The following is a 23287-nucleotide window of genomic DNA, read 5'->3' as shown; positions in this document are numbered from 1 at the left end:
AGGTTAATTGATCTTTTCTAATCGTTCTTTTTGTGATTTTTTGTAATTGTTAGTTTTTTTTTTAATTCTGTGATTTTTGTTGGTTCTGAAGATGTTGTTGTTGCTTCTATGAAATTGAAGAAGAAGAAGAACATCAGTGAAGAAGAGAATTGGTGAAGATAAGGATTAGTTTTTTTTATAAATATAAAACGACGTCGTATTGGGGATTAGGTTTTTTTTTTTAATAAATACAAAACGACGTCGTTTCACTCCAGCTCAGATTTTCGGTAGCAAGGATGGACGAAAATTATTTTAAGGACTACTATGAGTCCCAGAGTACAATTTCAGGGACGAATTTGAGGAATTATTAACGTCAATGATTACTTTGAGACTCGAGTGCAACTTCAAGAACTACTTTGAGGCTTATCACGATTTTTAGCTAAAAATATTTGTATTTTATTCTCTCGTTATATAAATATATAGAGAAAAAGATAAATAAGTCCTTTATCTTTTGATATGCAGATATTTAAGTGGTCAAATATTTAAAAATATATTTAAGTTCTTGAATTTTTTAAAATATGGACATATCGATTTCTTATGTTCACTTATATTAGTTAGGCATAATAAAAAAAATCAAATGCGACTCTCATTTGTAGTGACCTAGTTGATACAGATGTATACGTGAGAATATTTTTAAAATAGGACAAATTAGATCTAAAGATCGATGTGTACACATTATAAAAAAGTCAAAAACAAAAATGTATTTTCAAATCTTCAGAGACTAAAATGTCTACTGACCAAAATATCAAGAATCGATTTATTATTTTCTCAAATATATATAACTATCATCATTTGTTTGGCTAAATAATTGTTACATAGTTTTCACTAAAATGAATCGTAAATTATTAATTACTAAAACACTTGATACTGTAACAAATCTACATAATTAAACTCTTAAAAAGATTAAGACCCGTGGGATATTCGACACTTTGATTTTCATGTGTGGTTAGTGACAGAATGTGTTTTCCCAAGTTAAAGTAATGCTTCTTATGATGTCTCTTAATTATATAAATACACAGGAACCATGCATAGCACTAAGCGGGCAAGCCTGCAAATCTCTCTTACTTTCAACTCACTCTGTCGTATAATATAGTATCGTCTTAGACCGAAGAAATTAACAAATATTATTAAAGCTTAATTGTCAAAATGTCTAAATTGACACGTCATTATCTATTAAAGAAAAAATCAACTTAATTCAATATTGTATTTGTTAAAAAATTTTTAGCTATTTATATATTTTTACTTAAAAGTTTAACATTTTGAGGTAAATAATTTTACGATATGTTATTAATTTTTTTATAAAAAAAAATTAAAATTTGACCATTATTATATGAAACAAAAAAATTTAATATAAAACAAATAAAAGAGAAGGAAAGCGGGGAATAAAGAAAGACATATATGCACACAATTTACATAAATTCCAAAAAAAATTATGTAAACGATATATTAGAGATAAAGAAATTTTTTTAAGTCAGTAATTTTTAGCTATTATTTGGTTAGTATAAATAATAAATTGTCATTTTATTAATTTATGTGTGTAAATTTTGAAAAATATGAATATAAATTATATTAATTCATACATATAAAATATATTATTTATGTGTGCAAAATTTTAATAAATACAAATGTAAATTATATATTTTTTATGTGCAAAATATCTATAAATATGGATGCAAATTATTGCTGACTACGTACGAGCCAAAAACGATAATATTTACTGGTTATGTAGCATTGCTCAAACATAAACAACATATTTTGCGAGCTTAGAAATTTATAATCATAATCATCATTGTGTTCATTAATGCAATATTTTATTCTTCTAACATTGATTCCACTATTGATATATAGAGAGTAAAATTTTGAATTATTCTACAGTTAAGAAGGAATGAGTCACAGAAAAAAAAGTTTGTATGCAAGAATAAGAAAGTCAGTAACCGTGATCTTAAAAAGTGAAGTTTTATTTTATAACCTTTGTCAACGAAACTGCCAATACAGAACCACACTAACCGTCCTTAAAGAGTCTAAAAGCTAAAATATCTGTCTAATTTTTTGGAGAAAGACGTGATAAAAATCTGTTTGTATTAGCGTATTGTATTTTTTTAATAATGTGCGTGAAATTTTTCGTATAATGGTATAAAAATACTTATCGGCCGAATGATAATTAGGTTTTTATATATTTGCTGGTTTTGGAGACTCTCTTAGAGATATGATTGAATTAATGGATTTCATGACATCTTTCAATGACCATTACAAAATCAAATTGGCACACGCGATATTTTAAAAATTATTTTGACCATTAAAATAGGATTGTTTTTTTTTTTTTGGTTTTCCACGGTATTTCCTAACCCGACAGGTCAAGGACTAATCCGTCGCGGTACTGAACTCCATTTAAAGGTTTACCGCTAGCCAATGAGTTGCTGCATGGATTGTTACTAAGGAAAGTTGGATAAGTCAAAAGGTATTGGACCCAATAATCATGCCCCAACTGAGGTTCGAGGCTATATAAATAATCGCCTACTAGACATTATCTCAACTAAAAAATATATCTAAGTGGATTATCCCTAAATAAGGGTAAGAAGATAGAGAAGTGGTACAAAAGAGTTCACATTATCCCCAAAAATTACCAATTACTAAATTAATTTGAGATAGTTAACTGATCAACTCAGTCATTCATTTAAATAAGTGTGAAAATTTTGAATCTTAAATCCATTCACCAATAATAAATTCTTAATGACATTGTCGAATGAATCAATAAAAAGAGTTATATTTAAAGTATATGTTGTATATTTGCTTTCTCTCTTTTTTTCGGAGTTGAAAATTTTGACAGTTTATTATTTACTTTTTTTGAAAAGAAAAAGCTGCCTTGAATAATGGGGAGCGAGAATATTCTAACTAATCTTTATAGTTTTTTGAGGGTAATAATTATGTGCTTTCTTCTGTCGTTTATTAGTGTCACCATTAGTCTAAACCTATCTCCATATACCATATTTCTTGCCTTGTAAACACAATTATATCAATTATTGTAGCCTTTTGTAGCAGTAAAAACCACCTTATACATTATGCAAACTTCTCAATTAGTATGCCCAAGTACATAATGAGTGTTGCACCAAAGAAAGAAAAAGAAAAAAGTACAATTATGATTATTTTCCAAGTGTTCAATATATGAGGAAGAATTTATTTACCCCAGCAATAAGATTGTTAAATAATATTTGTATACATGATAAATTATATCAATCCAATTTATTCAACTATTGAATCATGTTATTTTATCGTAATAATGATGCTGTTACTTGTGTGGTGGTGTGTATTATGACAGAAAGTAGAAAACAATACACAATACATATATACATAACCAAATAAAATAAATAAATAGCAATATTTAACACAAATTTAGATATTAAAAAAATAAATTAAAATTTTATAGCAGCAAATCGGCTGAAATTTCAATGCAAAATACTAAAAGAAATTTAAAGTTTATTTCATCGATATAGTGGTACAATCCAACAATAAAGTTAACAAATATGCCTAAAATTCTTTTTCCATTTCTACATATGATTCCCAAAACAACCCACGGTAAAATTAAATCAACATATAAATCAGTACTATATATTTGTGCTCTTCCCCACCCACACATCTATTCATGTGATCAAATGTAAAGAAAGGAATATCACTCTATGTCTAAACAATATAAATGATCAATTAGCCACTAATAATTCAGATTGTTACACTACTTATAAATGTTTTACTTCACATGACTCTTGTCTTCCGTTCAAGTTTAAAGGTTTAACATTTGCCATATAAAGATTTGCAACACAGCACCAACATGGAACATATAGAAATGAATCAACTGATATCCAAAACCAAAAGGTTAAGGACAAATGATTAGTGATATTCTATTAACGACATTTTTTCCAGAATATAGACACAAGTCAAATGCTCAAAGCACATTGGTGTAAAATAACCAATCCAACACTAGTTTACTGCTGAAAAAATGATTTCTGAACATCAGAGCTCTGTTGTCATAGATGTGAACATGAAAACCATATACTTCCCTATACATACACAGAACTCTGAGCACCTAAACTGAACTTTGCCTAGAACTTTAAACACCTTAATGTTGAAAAATAGAAACCTAGTTCTGAACTAATGAAACTTATCTCACATCATATACCAGATCAGTTGAGGTCAGTGAGGCAAGGAAAAGTATCGATACATTAAACAGCCAGATTTCATGGCAAGCACTTACAATGAGCATTAGCCAATGCAAATGAAACTCATCTTCTGGGGTTAGCAGTCCAATTTCTCATGCCTCCACCAATAGTTAAACCCAAAGCCATAGCAAAAAATCCCATGTAACTGTTACCTATGGATCTGCCACTCTAAATTCAAAATAAGAAACGGGAATCTCTGGAGGTGATGGAGTTGTGGCCACGCATTTGAACTGTTACCAAAATTAACTTAAATTAGTATAACTGCCTCCAATATGACAAGCCGAATGAAATTAAATTTGAGAAAAATTCTTTTTCACAAAAGGTCGGACAGATTACATTGAATTCATAATTAGTGGAAAACAACTACCTTATGTTGTTTGTATTTCTCTCTCACAGCTTGCAAAGAGCCACCTCTCCTGCTGAGGTACAGATCATGTATATTTTGAGCACATTCCTTCAATTCGGCAGGTTTATATCTAGTGAGTTGATAAAGTGCTGCATTCTGTAAATAAAACATTTAATTTAGTAATTGAATCCAACTTGGATATTGAATCTGTGATTTAGAAGAATGAAACATTACCCAAGGATGTTTCTTTGGGCTTAGCATAAATCTTGCTAGAAATACAACAGATGCTGCCACCAAAGAAGGCAAGAATTTCACACAATTATAATCCAACAAACTGAGCTCTGCGAGGTAGCTAGTGAGAAACTCAAATTGCAAGTCTGATGTCTGCACCAGGAAACAGGAATAATGTTAATCAACTGATAAACTAGAAACAATATTTTTGGCAGTTTCATTAGTATAGAGTAAATTACTGTCACTAACATGCTTTCTAGAAATTAGCAACTAGTACATTGAAACAAGAGTTCACTTACATCTTTGCTCTCTTGAGCAACTTTAGAGAATCTTCTGCACAGACAAATGAAATGCAAAGCGAGCCAACATGTCAATGACAAAAAATATAGCTAAGAAAAGATGATTCAATACGTCGATGAAAGATTCAATGAATCACATGTGCATGCACCTTAGAAAGGTCTTTACTGTTGGACCACCCAATTCAAACTTCAAAGACTTCAATATATCAGCTTCCATCTCCACAACCTTCAAAAATAACCAAAAGTAAACTAAATTTAACAAGAGCCAGGAATAAGCAAAAACATTGAGAAGCTTATAACAAACCAACTTGCTTAATTTTAACATCTAAAAATATAGCAAAATTAAAAATACAATGCTACTTCTAAGTATCTAATAATACACACACAAATGGAATCAAGTGAGGACATAGAATCACCTGATCCTTGGTGTAGGTGTTGTCTGTAATGTAACAAAATTCTTCCACTTCAGGTGGCTTTATCTCCTCATATTTTCTACCATGAAAACAACTAAACAAGGTCAGAGAACCAAACTAAACAAACACACAATAAAAAACTCAATGGTGAAGAAAACTCACGATGCAATAAGCATTGCTGAAACACCAAGCAACTGCAGCTTTTGACTTGATAAGGCAGTCAAAGACAAGTATCTGTCAATGTATGAAACTGAGAAGTAAAGGGTATCGGAAACAAGCTTGTACTCCTCGGCAACCTCTACTAACCAATCCACAAGAACACCCCTCATGTTTGCATTCACATGCCTCTGCACTTTCTGCACATAATCTGGTAATGGCCTCTTACTTGGATCTTCCTAAACTCCCACAACAAATAAGACATGAAAACTGAATTAGCTAAAGTAACAACCTTGCAAAATCCACAAACAATTGCCAGAGTTTTCCAATTTATACAAACTTGGGGGGCAAGAACATCAAGGGTAAAAAATTCATGATCGAAACCTATAACATTTTAGGTACCATTATTGTGGGTTTATTTCCATTCACTTGACGAACTTGTCAGATTATATATTTTGAATTTCCTTCTAAGGGCTCATTGCCATTTGTTTCACGTGAATTGCATCAAACACTTGAAACCATAACATTATGGAAGCACTAATGCACTATCTAGTATATAGACTCCATTATTAAAACTAACGTTGAATCTATCTGAATTTATGAGTAAAATTAGCTAAATAAGGCACACCCTGTTCTTCTTTATTTAATTACTCTACTATAGTAAAAAAGCAAGCATAATTGAATGAATTGATTATAAATATACGTAATGTAGAATTTGGTCCAAATAGTAAAACCCTAAATTGAAATGAAATTCGAAAAATACCTCCATTTTACGAAGATAATCGTAGATATCAGACACATAAGGAGCACATAATTGCGGATCAACAGTAACTTCCGGCTTCTTTGCGGCGTCAACAGTTTCCGGTGGAGTCACCGCCGGTTTCTGGTTTTTCCCGACCGTTCTCTTCTTTCCCCTGGTAGTGGTGGTTTTTATTTTCTCCTCGTTCTGACTAAACCGGCGGTTATCGAGAACCGGCTTGGCAGGTTGTTGTGGTTGTGGTGGTACAACGCTGGAGTTGCTGATGTTAGTGAGTTCGCCCAACACGACGCGCTTCTTCTTGGACGCGCCGGTTTGGAGCTCGGAGAGTGCAGCTGCTGCCCTCTTTTTGGCCTCGCGCTGAGGGCGCGTGGGGTTCTCTTGGTGGGCCATGCGAGTGGGAATGAGAATGGGTTAATGGAGAGTGAAAGTAAGGAGGGAGTGTTGAAGAGAAGGGGTTTGAGAAAGGGTTTAAGAAAGAAAGAAGAGAAAGAAGAAGAAGAAGAAGGAGCGCGTGGTTTTGAAAATATTTGGTTTGGTGGGTGTTCCCGCTCGCACTGTGGTTTTCGCGATGTTCTTTTTCAGCAGCAGGAGGGAAAAAGGGGGATCACGAGTATCAGTCTTCTTATTCATTGCCCTTTTCTGATATATTAGTTAATTATGTCAAATGTACATAATAGGTCCATCTATACCACAATCTTGGGCTCACAAAATTTTAATAATAAGATAACAAATAATACAAATTTGATTAACACATCCATTTTTTTATTTCAATCTTTTGATAACAAAAAAATTTGGGTTAGTAGTTTTTAATAATTTTGGCCAATATTTAGTTAGTAAAAATATCAAATTATTTTTAACAAATGAATTTATTAATTTATATGTACAAGTTGTGTTAATTCTTGTAGGTAAATTTTAGTAAATATAAACAAAAATTATATGATTTATGAGTATACATTCTTGTAAATATAAGTATAAATTATTGCTGATTTAAAATGATAGATTAAATTCTTAAAGTGGTTTCTGAGATTAACACTGTATATCAAAATCGTTTTTGAAATTCTAATTGTACTAATTACGTCTTTAAAATTAGAAAAATTGTACCATATTAGTCCCAGACTCGTTTTCCGTTAACGACGCACTGACGTGGCTTGATGACATGGACCTTTAGTGACATATGTCACTTCATGGTTTGGTCACATATAACAGTATGATGACGTGTTAATCAGCGATACGTGGCATGCTAACGTGGATGGTTATGCCACGTGGCACAATGTTATTTGTCCACGTAACATATGGCACTAAATTAGTCACTTACTTTGCTTCAAATGATTAATTTTAGTCTCTAAAATTGAATATCATGCACTAAATTAGTTTCTTCATCAGTTTTTTTTCTTTTTTTATAAATTTTAAATTCTCAATATTTTTTATACACTAATTTTAATTATATTTTTTATTATACAATTTTTTGTAATAAATTTTTTAATTAATAATTTTAACTTGTATCATTAGAGCACATGTTAGTTAAATCTAAAACTTTATTATTACCTCTTGTGCTTATTTGTATCTGTTTTAATATTAGTCAAGCTATGGTTACAATAAGTGTTTATATTAATTAATAATGTAATATATGAAAAGGCCGCCTAACTAAGTTATAAATAAAATAAATTATTATAATCAACTGTATAAATATGTCTTATTAATTTAGTGAGAAGTCAATTATATAGGGAATTGGACGTTCTTAAAACGGATGGGAATAATGAATTTATATTACTTAACAAGTTTCTTATCAAGTATTCTTAAAATATTTATTAAGGTGTTAAATATTATAAAGTTTGTATTAAAAAATATTATTATTATTTTAACTTACACTCTTTAAGAGCAACTCCAATGCTAAGAAATAGAGTTCCTCTTTTAATATATGGGGACTCAATTACCATTGGAGTGAAAAGGGAAGGAGGGCTCTTCACGTGGATCAAGGTTGAGAGTCCCTCTAAATAGGGACTTGCAACAACCAATAAAATCATGACATGTGGTAAATTAATTAAAAAAATATATATTAAATATATATATTAAATAATTAAATTATAATTAATTTATTAATAATTATAATAATTTATTATATTAAATACTTATATCTCTATTTAATTAATTATTTATATTAATTATTTAATAATTAGTTATATTAAATTATAATTAATATAAATAATTATGTTAAATCATAATTAATTAAATTTATTTTACATAAAAAATAAGTTTAATTTTTACATATTATAAAATAATTTTTAGTTGGATTATTTATTTTTATTTATAAAATTTAAAATACTAACCAAATTTAAGTTATTTATTTTAATATTTTATAATATTAAATTATTTTAAATTTATAAATTTAAATAATATTATTATAAAAAATAATAATTATATTTATTTTAATTACTTTAATTAATTAATTAAGTGGGACCACAATAGGAACTAAAGTTAGTTCCTTCTAATGGAGAAGAGAGAGATTATTTGAGTTCCTATTTACTGGTAATGATGCAAAAGCTGATGTGGAGTTACTTTCTATGACAGGTGGGCCATAAATAGGGACTAGAATGAGTTCCCTACTGGAGATGGTCTAATAAATCAATATCAATATCTCATATAATTCTTTTAATAAAATATTATAAAAAATTGTATAATTAAAACTAAAATTTTAAAAATATTTTATAAAAGTACTTGTATTTAAATAACTTGTGAAAAGATAAAATTAAAATTTGTGTATTCAAAGATATTAAAAATTTTGAATTTATAAAAAAAAAGAGAAAAAACTGATAAAGAAACTAATTTGGTGTACGACATTCAATTTTAAGAACTAAAATGAGTCATTGATACAAAAAGACCAATTTGGTGCATATGTAATGATGGCATAGTGGATGACACATGGACAAATAGGATTGTAACACGTGGCAGAATCCGACATGTGGCAAAATAGCATAGTGACACGTGACATAACCATCTACGTCAGCATGTTACGTGTCGCCGACCGACACGTCGTCATATCGTTACACGTAGCCAAACCATGAGGGGACATGTGTCACCAAAGGTCCACGTCATCAAGCCACGTTAGTGTGTCGTTAATAGAAAACGGGTAAAAAACTAATATGATGCATTCTTTTCAATTTCAAAGACATAATTGGTACAATTGAAATCTCAAAAATAATTTTAATGCACAACGTCAATCTATCTCAAAAATCACTTTAAAAATGTAGTCAAAATAACAATATTTATTGACCATATTATATTATTTTTTTTATAATATTACATAATATATTTATATATCAAATCATATTTTTATTAATTATTTTATGTCATTATATTTTTATTTGTTATTTTTATATAATAAAAAAATTATAATTTAATACTTAAAAAATTTATAAAAAAAAATGTAACTTGAATAGACCAACTTAAATTTTGAGAGAGACAAAACAAAACTATAAGAAAGACAAAATGTTCAAACAACTACAATTATCTTTATACACAAATATAGATAATGTTTATTTTTTATTAATCTATTATTCATATATTTTTTCCTTGTTTAACTATAGAATTGATACCCTATAATATTTGTTGTAGAATTTTTTCGACATAAACAATAGACTAAAATTAAATTAAATAAAATAATTAAATTATATATGATATGTCGATCAAATTATAATTTTTTATTATATTATACGTTGTTATATATATTAGTAAATATACATATAAATTATTTTTATTATATTAAAATAATAATATTAATAAATATTAATACTATAATTTTTTATTTATATTTTATATTTTTTATTTATTTTACAACAGACAAAAATATTGGCGGGTATTGATTGGGGGAAAAAAAAAAGAAGGGGAAGGGCACACATTGTTCTGCTAGCACAAGAGTGAGTTGGGGTGAAGGTGAAAGCGATGGTCAAGGATGAGTCCAGATGTATAGGTGACACAGCCTAGAGAGAGAAAAACAAAACTGAATCTGCATAAACACAGCTTTGGTAACCACAAGTGTGATATTTGCACTCACCTTTTTTGTGAATATTTTGGACCTTTTATCATCTTCTTTTTCTTCTTTCTTATCCCTACTTCTTTCCCCACTTTACAATTTATTTTAAAACATTTTACATAATTGTCAAAAAATAAATATTATAGATAACACATAGATTGCTGAGATTATAAAATTGTGTAAATTAAATTTTGTATTCATTGTAAGTTATAAAAGCTAAATACATAATAAAATATTCTCTAAATATTACTTATTTTGTGCAAATAAATGATATTCTGAAATAGTGATGTTCCATAACTAAATTTAATTATTTGATCAAATAGTCTAAAGATAAATAATAAAAAATTTTGTTAAAATAAATGAAAAAGACACAGGAAAAAAAAAAACTCGTTTGAACGTAATTTTAAAATAACTAGCAGTTCTCATTCTAGAAAACTTAGAAACATAGATAAACTAAAGAAGGAAGCATCGGTCAATCTAACAAAATGACTCGATTTATTAACTTCATCATTTCTCTCCGAATAATAATTATCAACAATGATGTTGATATAATAATTAATAATAAAAATAAATTATTAAGGTTCTAAAAATAATTTCACTATGTTTGGTTTAAGAAAAAGTTAAATAAAAAATTTTATTTTCTTTTATTTAGATGTCAAAGAAAATGAGAAGAATGACAAATTTTTGTGTGAATTTTACCAAAAAAATAGAAAAAAATATTATTTTTGTGTATTTAAAATGTTATCTACTGTTTTATTATTATTAATAATTATTAATATAAATTTAATTTTACTATATTATTATAATAGAGATTTATATTTAAACATTATATATGTATTAAATAAATAATTTAAATCAAATATATAAAATTATAATATTTATAAAATACAATAAAATATAAATAAAAAAATATTTATACTTTATTATAAATATATTAATGTAATTTTATACTGTTATAATTTTTTTCTTTTTATCAAAATAAAAGAATATTTTCTTTCCATTTATTTTCTCTTCGTCCAAACAGCACATAAATAATTTCACTTTTTTCTTCTATTTTTCTCTTTTCATTTTTTTCCTCTTATTTTTTTTATTTTCAATCTTTCCTATATCGAAATAAAGTTTAACACTATGTTTGTTTGAAGAGAAAATAGAAGGAAAGAAAAGAGGAAGGAAAATGATCATTTTTCATTGTTTGGTTACGAAGAAAAATTGGGGAAGAAAGAAAAGGGGTGGAAAAAAATGGTGGGACTCCAATGTTGAAAAGAAAAAGAGGGAAAACTTATTTTCTCTCACAACTTCCAATATTACCCCTTCGCTTTTTTCAATGTATTTTATAATACAAGAGTAAAGTTGTCTTTTTATAATATTTATTTCCTTCTTATTTTCCTTTCATCCAAACACATTTAAAGAAAATAAAAATTCACTCAATTTCTTTCATTTCTTTTCTTTCTTTTCTATTTCTTTCCTTCCAACCAAACATAGCCTAAATGTTATTCTTAAAATTGCATAAGGTAGATAATTGTTTTCAGCTACAGAAAACAATAGCTCATACTTAAGAAGGTTAGTTAGAAACACGATGAGAACTATTTTTGCAATTTCATATCTTTTAAATGTAATATCATTAACGTCGGTCAACTATCAACTTCAGAACTCGACTGCACTTGAATTTTCACCTAAAAGATAATTATATATATTTTTTATTTTGAAGTATAAAAATGATATTTGATGCTATGTATAAGCCAACAAAAGAAGTAAAACTTAAAAAGCATGTCCCCCTCTATGAATATCTGAATGCAAGTACAGCATAAAGCTTTGACTGTGTTATAATCTTTTTGGTTCTCTCTCATTGTTTTTCCAGGTAGTTTCGGCAGAGCATGTAAACTTGCCATATATTGCATGCAGAAAGCAGAATCAAAGTCATTGCAACCACACCTCTTCTAACTCTTATTAATTATAGAATCAAAATAATAAATGACCATTAAGTAAAAGAATATCATAATAATTTCTCTCCTTCTATATATGTACCTTGCCTTCACTAACAAGCCTTCAAACTTCAAACTTCAAACCCCTTTTTTTTTTCTCTTGCTTCTTCAACCATGTTCAACCACCCATGTTCTTCTTGCTATCATCGTTATCATGCTTTTGAGGGGCAAAACCAGATACCCTTTTACGAGAATCAGCTTCAAGAGGCTTTTTCTCGTGTTTCATTAACACCCCACAATAATAATAATCCTGATTTTTCTGGTCAACGGTCAACCATATTCTCTTTCGATGAAGAAGAACAAGGGTACGAATACAAGTACCCTTTTGTTTCTCCTAATCCTTCATCCTATTTGGTGCCTCCATCGATGCAACATTCTAACACAGTTCCAACGAGACTTATTCCAATGAATGAGTCTTTGATGATCAATGGTAATAATAGCAGAAGAAATGTCCATCGTAATAATTTCAATGGTACTAGGAGTCCACAGAGTTGGTCTCAGCGTCCTTGTTCGTCCGTGAATTATTTGAGGGGGAAGATTCTGGATTTGGCCAAGACTCAATGTGGATGCAGGGTTTTGCAGGACACCATGAAAGGGTTAACATCAAAGGAAGAGGTTTCTGTTTTTTTCCAAGAGCTTGTTGATCATAATGTGATTGAGTTGATGGGGCACTCTTTTGGGAACTACGTTTTTCAGAAGTTGGTTGAGATTTGCAGTGAGGAACAAATCACTACCATTGTTTTCAATGCGACTAAGAATGTCCTTAAGTTTGTCAATCTTTGCCTTGACATTCATGGGTATGTATGTCTTTTCCTCTATTCACCATTGTTGTTCTTTTAAACTTATTAGTGTCTCAAGTTAAAAATTTGTGTTTTAGCATTTTAGAGAGACACAAAATAGTAAATACAGATTTATAACGGGTGCTTATGTATGACTATGTCTTTCATAATTTTTGTCTCAATAAACAAATACTATACATAGACTCCTATATACACGTCTGTGTTATGTTTTGATGGACATGTATACCAAAAACAAAAGATTTAGAAATAAAAAATATTATTATATGCACACAAAAAAATAACAACAAAATTAACTATCATATATTTGTATATAAATATATATATTATTTAATTTATTTTTATTGTGTATTTTGTATTCTAACAAGGTTATAAGTTTATATTGATATCATGCTTTAATAAAAGACATTTAGAGAGATATCTCACAAAATTAATCAAATTTGATAATAAAGATATCTTATTTATATTTTTATTTTTCTCTTCATGTAAACAAATTTCTATCTCCCAATGTTTTAAGAACAATTAGACAACTAACTTGTTAGTTCCGGTATCAATTAGCCAACCAAGATTTTCATATCTCACAGGTACAAACAAACTTAATGCAAGTTTTTCTAATTGATGCTTTGTTTTTTTTTTCAAACTTGAATGCAGTACTAGGTCTGTTCAGAAGTTATTGGAGCATGTAACAAATCAAGAACAAAGATTATGTATAATGTCGGCGCTGACACCAAGTGTTGTTGCTTTGTCTACTAACACGAATGGTCTTCATGTGGTTGATCACTGTGTCAAGCATTTCTCAAGTGAAGATACTAAGGTAAATGTCTTCAATCACTTCATTTGTTTTCATCATATGATTGGTTAATCTTTGTGTGGAAAGAATCAGAGTGTTCCATTCTGGCTTAAGTGATTGTTTGTTGATTATAGAGCTTCTCCTTGCAGTATATGATGAACATTGTAGCAACCAACTGTTTCAAGATTGCAACAGATAAAAGTGGTTGCTGTGTGATTCAGCAATTTGTTGACCATGCTCCTGGTGAATCCAAAGATTTATTGATGGCTGGGATCATACTAAATGCTCCACTCCTCGCCGAAAACTGTTATGGGTTTGTGTTTTCTTCGCTTCATAACGTGTTTGATCCATGTCATAATCAAAAGTTTCACAAAGCTTTTATTGTGATATAAATAGGACACTAATAAGTGTACTAATGATAAAGTGAAATATGAAAGTAATCTTCATTCAAATTAAGAGTTAATACTCAATTTGATCCTCGAAATTTGAAATTGAACTCAAATTGGCTCCTAAAATTATAATGGACTTAATTTGGTTCCCAAAATTAGCTTCTAACTGATTTTCGTAAATGGCATGCTGATTTTGCGCATTAATTTGCTAATATTTGAACTTTTCGCCTAAATTTCATGTGACTAAAACTTACTAAATCTCGTAAGAGCTTGATTGGCTCCTCAACATCCTCACGAAAACTATAATAACAATTTTAATTTGAAAATTTTCCTCTTGGAACAACAATCAAGCTTTTAGAGTTCTAATAAATCTTGATCACATGGAACCTAGTTGAGAAATCCAAATCATAACAAGTTAATGTACCAAATCAATACGTCATTAATATAGATTAGCTCAAGGGTTAATGTGAGTAACAATTATAAATTTCGGAGTCCAATTTAAGTCCATTCAAATTTTAAGGGTCAAATTGAATCCAACTTCAAATTTTTTAACTCTCCAAATTCTCTTTCAAAGTTCTTACTTCCTACACATCTCTTGCATATATATGGAATCAGGAACTATGTGGTGCAACATTTAGTGTCACTGAAAATAGCAAGAGTGACAAAGAGTCTGATGAAACAGCTAGAAGGCAAGTTTGTGTCAATGTCATGCAACAAGTATGGTAGCAATGTTGTGGAGAAGTTCTTCCAAGATTCAGGGGAAAGCCATTCAAGGAGCATTATCTTAGAGTTGCTGCATTATCCAAATGTCTCAATGCTTCTTGTGGATCCATATGCTAATTTTGTCATCAGTTCTGCAGTCATAGTTTCCAAGGTCAGTGCCAGCATTTTTCTTACATTACACAATCTTTATTTTATTTAATAGTCCATGAAAATATGTTCATGTTGAAATATATTTGTCTGTTTGTTACTTGATAAGTACTTTGTGCTATAAACCTTCTACTTTTGTGGTCGAGAGCTTCTACCATAAAAAAAATTTGCATAAACTTTTAATAAACATTGAATCCACTAAGATATGTGAAAAAATGTGGTTCTAGTAGTATGATATGCGCTATAATTACATTTTTTTTAAATATATTTGTCCACAATTAAGCAGGGTGGCACACGAGAGGAACTGCTTAAGGTGATTAAACAACATTCTCCAATGATGCGTAGCAACCATTATGGCAAGAAACTACTTGGTCGATTGAGGAAATTCCTATGTCATGTTTAGTAGACATAAATGACTATGTTTTAATGTGTAAACTCTGTAATATCACACATAACTCTTAGGAGCTGCACCTCTTTATTTGTTGTGTTATTTTCTTCCTAGTTTCAAGTATTTTCCTCCAATTTTTTGGGTTCACTTTGTTGCGGAGAGAAGAATTTGCTGCATGAAATTAATTGTATGTAGAGGTTTTTGACTATACAAAAGATCCTTTTATTATATATGATGAGATGGGATTAAATCTTTGTAGTGGCAATTGAGATTTACGATTTTTATTATTTTAGTCTCTTAGATTCAAAATTTTGCTATATTAGTTTTCGAGATCCAGCTCTAAGCATCATATTAATTTTTAGATCATTTTCAGCGTTGAGTCAACGAATAAAATGTTGAGCTATATTTGATTTATCATGCTAGATATATGGCTAAATAGTATATTTTTGTTTTAACTCTTAAATAAGGTAAAAACGAGGTTATTTTAAAAAATAAAAAGAGATATAATAATTTGCACATCATATAAACTCTTCTTTCTCTTTTTATTTTTGTCTTGTTTAAGCGTCAAAACGAAACAACGCTGTTTAGTCATGTGTACAGCGTGACAAGTTAGAGTCAATTCAACACTTAAATTATTAATTTAGTACTAGAAAAAGTTTAAAAACAAATATGATGTAACTTCAAAAACCAATATAGATAATTTTAAATTTAAGGGACTAAAAATTTACTCTACAGAAGAAGTTGAATTGGGTGTGTTGTGAATATTAATTTGATTATTGGGCACATTATTTTTATTAAATGTAGGGACTGGGCGAGTTTTTATAATTATATTATCATAAAAAATTTATTTAAATGTGATTTAAACTGGACAACTTATACTCAAGGGAGATCAACTACACCGGAACACCTGATTAATTTTTTTAATAGTGTTTTTTGTGTTTATCAAACATTTTTATTTCTATATCCTCATCCAGATAGTGAAACGCCCATTATAAACTAAATCCATATATAATGATTAGATAGAAAAGTGAATCACACCCCATACTCTTTTCTTTTCTTTTTTGTTTTTAACAAAAAATATTTCCAGCTATATCCTAATTTTGTGTTTATGTTTTAGTATTGTGTATGCATAGAATAAAATTGTAGATGAATTATTATAGGTTTGTCGTCAAATACCAGTCACATAATATACTTACCATTCAAATATTCCCTAACTAACCAAACCTTTGACTATTGCATTGCGTTGACCATTAGATGAACGAATAGCAACTACACTATGGAAAATCATACATTTCTTATTCAATTCGTCTCTTCTTTTACTTCATCATACTCTATCCATCAATTTTTCTCTTCTTTTTCTTAGTGTCAACAACAAAGTAATTAATTAATTAAGCCATGCACAGAACACCGTTGATGATGTCTCTTTCCACTTCAAACCATGGCTACTCTCAAAGATGGCAACAAACTTTGGCATGCATGCTTGTTCCCCTAGTCGTTTGGTTTTGTGGCATGTAAAATTTTCATCGAATTTTAATATTCGAGACGAATCAGGATCCTTTCATGTTATGTAAACATTCTTTTCTTTTCTTTTTTTTTATGCAGTTTTGGCAAGTATCCAATATGGGTATTATGGTAATTCTCGCTTGGTTCTTGGTCCGAGTTCATCGCGTTTGATGAAGACAAGTTCAGTTCTTGTGGAGAAAGTTGAAGTGAGAAATGATCACAACAATCTTGTTCTTTATGCCTTTAATCAGAAGCCTGAGTTAATTTCTCAAACAAATTGGACCACTTCAAGATTCTTAGTTGTTCCCAGAAATACTCGCAAGGTAAATTGCGTCGCTATATGTTATCATATTTAAGATTTTATTTTGTAATACAAAAATTTAAATTTTTTTTTTACTGATATAGCGAGGTAAATTGTGTCGCTATATATTGTCATATTTAAGATTTTACTTTATAGTATAAAAAGTCGAATTTTTTTACTGATATGTCAATACATGTTTATATAATTGCGTAAATAATTTTTATACTAAGAAGATATTAAATTTGAATCTATGGATATTATGCTAAGTTAAATATTTGTTAAGAATAAAATTAACTGATTAATATAATGTTTAATTCTTCATTTTTAGGGATTTTCTTTGTGGTTAAATAAGGGTTCTAGAATTCGTATGAGGTGGGAAGCACAAGCAAGTAGCAGGAATCAGCTTGAAGGGATGGTGATTAAAGGTTATATATCAGATGAAATTTCAAAGTGCTTTTTTTTTTCCCTCTTAATTAAGAGATTAATATTATTTCTTTTGTTTCATGTAAGTTTTATTGTTGTGATCATAGGAGAAAGGAGATTTGAAAAAATGGTGCCTCAACAAACATTCTCCCTTGATACACTTGCCATTCGTGAGACAATCAATGGTGATTATATTGATCTTGCCATAATAAAAAAATTAAGCTGAGAAATTAATTTTTAATTAGTTAATATTAGTTAATTTTTTTTATTATAAAACTAATTTTTGTTTAATTCTTCTTTCTTAGAGGGTTTGAGGTTTTAAAGTTAGAAATTAAAATTTAAGATAAAAAATTAATTATTTTTTTTTATGTGAAATTAATTTCATGCATTTTTCACACCTGCAACATTAACACTATCTATCTCTACTTACTTAATTATAGGCAGGTTTAAGGAGTAACTATGATAATATTACAAATGCTAACAGGTAATGAAGCTGAATACATGATTGAGGAAGATGATAGGTACCAAATTGGAGTTCTAAACATGAATGACAAGAACATAGTATTAAACTTGAATGTTAATGTTTCTGCCAAGATTTATGATACCACCAAAGCCAACAACATCTACTCTTCTATCAATGGATCATGCACATTTAGCCTCCTCTTCCCCAACACATATTATCTCATTCTAACTGCACCAAAAAATGTAAGACGTTAATACTACTATCCTAAAAAAAGCCTAATATAATGTAGATCATGTTTATAAAAATTTATGATGAATTGATTACAGGTAAATGATTACGACGACGATAGCAACAACGAGGAAGAATGGTTTGTTGAAGTTTCGTTCATTACTCGTGTGATAGCCTATATAGCTATTTTAGGTAAAATCGAATTAAAATCTCATATTCTAGATATAAGATTGTTAAATTGAACTAGTATAAAATTTGCATAAGGTATTATCATTCACAACAAAATTTGCACCAATTACCAGTACATAATAATTTTTTTTGAAATTTGAGAGATGATATTATTCTTTTTAAAGGTGTTATTTTGAAAAGTTTGAGAGATGATATTTTTTTTTTCCTTCTTGAAGATGAAATTTGTTGGGTTTAAAAGGGCCAGGGTTAGGGAGAGCATGAAAATCAAGCAAACCCATTTAGCTCAACAAGATTAAAGGTTTAATTATTTTAAATTTATATATTTTAATTGTGGAATAATTACTTGCCTAATAGATAATGTTTTGTACTAAACTAAAGAGTTTACTTGCCCTGTTTTAAATTTGTAGGACTTTGCATAATTGTTATCTTCATGATACTGAGATGCCTTGGAGGTTATGATAATGATAATGACAATAGTAATGTGACAATTGACACAAGCAACAACAATAATAATGTATTAGTTTCTTCATCACAAGAAATTACTGAACCAATGATGCATCATCATCATCATTTGAAGCCAAATCCAAAAAATGATGAAGAAGAAGAATCATCAGAAGATGCTTCTAGTTGCTCCTCAGAGGAATTATATGATGAGAAATTGTGTGTCATTTGCTATGATGAACAAAGAAATTGTTTCTTTGTTCCTTGTGGCCACTCTGCCACTTGCTTTCCCTGTGCAAAGAGGTATGCATTCATACTTTATATAATTAATTAAATTAATCCAAGTATTTGTATTATATATTTATATATAGAGTTTAATTTTGATATATTGATAATATAAAATTTTTTATATGATCATGTAATAAAATTTGTGTATTTAGACGAGTTTTGACATAATAATACACAATTAGATATCTGTGTAAATTTTTTTTACACTTTTATTACATAAATATCAAATTTTTATATACATATTACGTTTCATAATTTAAATATATTTTTAGATTTAATATTCTTTTTAATACTAATTTTTCAGTTTTTTATACCTAAGTAAAATTCTATTAAGCAATTAATAAAGTACATTGTATTGTCTTTATAATACTTTATGTTAACTATTTTACTAACTTTTATATGTTAAATTAAAAAAATTGTGGTATCTTGTAATTTCTAAATCGTATTTTCATATCCGTGTTAAAAAATGTAGAATTTCAATTATTTAGAGTGCATATTTTTCAGGATTGTGGATGGAGAGAGCAAAGTGTGCCCTGTGTGCAGAAGGCTCATTCACAAAGTGCGAAGATTATTTATGAGTTAGGCTTTGTCAAAATGTTATCATATTAATGTGTCACTTTATATCTTATATATGTGTGTATTGATTAGTAGTATTACTCCATGATTCACTTTTATTATTTCCATATAGCTTACCTTTTTTTTAATTTTTTTTCCCTTCAAGTTTCTAGGGAATGAGTTACTTGCTATGATTTCGATTTTGAGCTCTCTTCGCTATCAATTTATTTTTTTTCCAAATAAATTTTTTTTTCTCTTGAAAGATATAATTCTTTCTTATTTTTTGCCTTCATAGTATAATGCAAAATGCAAAACAAGTGTTGGACAATATACTTAAAGTTGTGAAATTTGGATTAATATATTTTGTCTTGTTGGGTTTAAACAATGTGAATGGTTATATTTAGACTAAATGTCCTTTTCGGTCATAATCATTTGTCCGATGAACTTTTCACTCTTTAAGAAATCTAAAAATTCAATTCAGTCCTTATTTATTTTGATATATGTACGTTCTAGTCCCTAATTAGGGACCATAAAGAACATTACTAGAGACCAAAAAGGCATTTACTCAAAGTAGATAGGGACTGAAACGTATATAACTATATATATCAAAATAGATAAGGACCGATTTGGGTTTTTAAATTTCTTAAGAGTGAAAAGTCCATCGAACAAATAGTTAGAAACTGAAAAAAACATTTACTCTTATATTTATAAAAAAATAAATGATTATTTTCGTCTATAAAAATTTAAAACACCCATAAAATTTATCTATAAATAATAAAATTAATTTTATATTAAAAAATGGTTTCCATTTACAAAATTACCAAGACATTAATTTTATTTATCGATGAATTTTATAAGTAAAAATAATAATTTATTTATCTTTGACGAGATATAATTAATTTCTTTTGTTTATAAATAAATTTGTCACATTATAAATTTTATAAATAAAAATAATAACTTACTATTAATAATTTTAAATTTCCTTTTCACCGTTACAATTTTCCCAATTTTTCTTTCTCCTCTACTCCTTATTATTACCTACCTGAATCACCGTTACAATATCCACCACTGACAAAAAAAAAAATATATACTATTTAAAAATATCACTACATCAAATATATAGTACATTTTAAAGGGCAGAAAATAAATTTTAATTTATCACAGTACAATACAATTTTCCTATCAATAAATCTGGATCCTCTTTCATTTACCAAGTACGAACAAAGCATTATTAATTATTATTAGTTTGCTCCCACATGCTTCACTAATTGGACCACTTACTTTTTCTTCTATAAATTCTAACCCAAGAATTTCTATCTCATAATAAACTCTTAGTAGATACGGACAAAGGAAAATAAAAGAAATATTGTAACAAAAAGAGAGATAAAAATTTAAGTAAAATTTCTTATAAAATAATTACCTTTATTAACTAAACAAAGCCAAATAATAAGACAAAATAATAATTAATAATAATTCACATGCATACACACCACCAAAATATATAGGACCCACATTTATTCCCATTCTCATCATACATACCACGTCTATACAAAATACACAAATATACCCAAAAATTAAACATCACTGATAATAATAATACACATCATAATTTCATAAATAAAATAAAGGAAAAATAAATTTAATATGCTAATAATAAGGGTCCTTAATGGAATAATAACATGCATATCTTATTAATTATAACATATTAAGTTTCTAGTTTAAACTCTTGAAATTAATATGGATCTATAATTTAAGAATAAAAAACTAGAAACGAAAGATGGTATAATAAGAAAGAATGAATTGAATTAAGGGCACTTAGGTTTGCCCTTAGAGTTCCTCATGTCCCTATAGCAAGGGCACTCATGTTTATTGCCATAGGTTCCTGAAGGTACACACTTGCATTTGCTGCAACATATCCCACAGAATCTCAAACACCGGTCCTTCATCCCTGCCTTTGAGCACCTCCTTGCACACTTTGCCCCACACAAAACTATCACATAAAATAAATTCAAATTTCATTATGAATAATTATACGCTGAAAACTCATGTGAAGTCAACTTCACGTGAAGTTAATATCTAAAAGTCGTTAGATAATTTGACTAATTTGACTAAATTTTCATCTAACAATTCTCAAATATCAACTTTTTTTAAAGTCGACCTCACTTGAGTTTTCACTTAATTATATGACCCACTTTAATTAACTAGCAAATGAAATGAAATAATAACATCCAACAAAATATTTAATTTTAATTTCTTTTAAATAATATATATACCTGCTGGACGAGCCATTGAGGCTTCAAAGAAAGAAGAGGTGAGCACAAGGCACACAAGAAGAAGAGTTACAAAAGATAGCTTCATCTTCTTTGGCTTTGAGAGATTATTATTATATATTGTTGAATAATTGAGAAAATGGGGAAGTGATGAATGATTGTAAGATATATATGGAGTTAATTAGATGAGAGTGGCACTGAATAATAATGTGTTGTTGGATTGTGGGAATGTGAAGTAAGGAGTGCACTTATTTATATAGCACCGAGTGAAGGGTAGGTGAAATACATGGAAGATACAAAAAATTACATTGATAGTTAAATTCTTTGACTCTCATTATTTTTCAAAATTCGAGTTTTATATTTAAGGATTTATTATTAATTAATAAATTATTATACCAATGTAAGTTAGTATAGATGGGTTTGTACATTTTAATCTTCTCTTTGCTTGTATTTGTTTAAAAGGATGAAACATAGAGATAAGAATATAAAAATATAAAATTATATTTGATAAATAAAATATAAATAAAAATATTGTATTAATATTTAGAGATATTAAATTAGTATATTTTATATTTAAATAATATAAAAATATTAATAAAAAATATAATTTATTTTTTATTTTTTTATTAATTTTTTATAGTTATACTTTTTATTATTATATTTTTTATTTTAAATTTTTTAATAAAAAATGAAAATCAATTGTACTTTTATAATTTATTTCACTTTTTTATTAAATATAATACAAAATATTAAATTTTGTTTCTGTTTTTTTATATTTTTAATATTTTGTCTTATCTTGTTCTAAAAAACAAACGCAATCGTTTAGATTTTATTTTTGTATTTAAAGAATTAGTCATTAAATTTTCGGTCCAATAAATATCCCGGACCGGTGCAAATCAAATTTAATAAATTGATATAATAATTT

The 23287-nt window shown here is 28.2% G+C and overlaps 3 protein-coding genes across 3 annotated transcripts; 1 reads left to right on the top strand and 2 right to left on the bottom strand.

Moving 5' to 3' along the window:
- Positions 1 to 3871: 3871 nt before the first annotated feature.
- Positions 3872 to 7012, bottom strand: LOC130935948 (putative cyclin-A3-1). Its single transcript, XM_057865889.1, has 8 exons — positions 6459 to 7012; positions 5702 to 5934; positions 5543 to 5618; positions 5276 to 5352; positions 5127 to 5160; positions 4831 to 4980; positions 4618 to 4752; positions 3872 to 4480 (listed from the first exon to the last, which is right to left on the bottom strand). The coding sequence occupies exons 1-8, from the start codon at positions 6843 to 6845 to the stop codon at positions 4403 to 4405; spliced, it is 1170 nt and encodes a 389-aa protein (XP_057721872.1). The 5' UTR covers positions 6846 to 7012; the 3' UTR covers positions 3872 to 4402.
- Positions 7013 to 12581: 5569 nt separating this feature from the next.
- On the top strand, positions 12582 to 20120 carry LOC130934914 (putative pumilio homolog 13). The gene is made up of 13 exons (XM_057864436.1): positions 12582 to 13264; positions 13916 to 14078; positions 14189 to 14367; positions 15059 to 15317; positions 15600 to 15669; positions 17304 to 17527; positions 17834 to 17930; positions 18036 to 18113; positions 18413 to 18633; positions 18718 to 18811; positions 19216 to 19284; positions 19330 to 19552; positions 20042 to 20120. The coding sequence occupies exons 1-13, from the start codon at positions 12582 to 12584 to the stop codon at positions 20118 to 20120; spliced, it is 2439 nt and encodes an 812-aa protein (XP_057720419.1).
- Positions 20121 to 21277: 1157 nt separating this feature from the next.
- LOC130936336 (peamaclein-like) lies at positions 21278 to 22570 on the bottom strand. The gene is made up of 2 exons (XM_057866392.1): positions 22366 to 22570; positions 21278 to 22082 (listed from the first exon to the last, which is right to left on the bottom strand). The coding sequence occupies exons 1-2, from the start codon at positions 22448 to 22450 to the stop codon at positions 21898 to 21900; spliced, it is 270 nt and encodes an 89-aa protein (XP_057722375.1). The 5' UTR covers positions 22451 to 22570; the 3' UTR covers positions 21278 to 21897.
- Positions 22571 to 23287: the final 717 nt, after the last annotated feature.

The sequence above is a fragment of the Arachis stenosperma genome, chromosome 6 (assembly GCF_014773155.1).
Source record: "Arachis stenosperma cultivar V10309 chromosome 6, arast.V10309.gnm1.PFL2, whole genome shotgun sequence".
Lineage (NCBI taxonomy): Eukaryota > Viridiplantae > Streptophyta > Magnoliopsida > Fabales > Fabaceae > Arachis > Arachis stenosperma.
The sequence above is the reverse complement of the archived record's forward strand: the minus strand, read 5'-3'. Positions and strand labels throughout refer to the sequence as shown.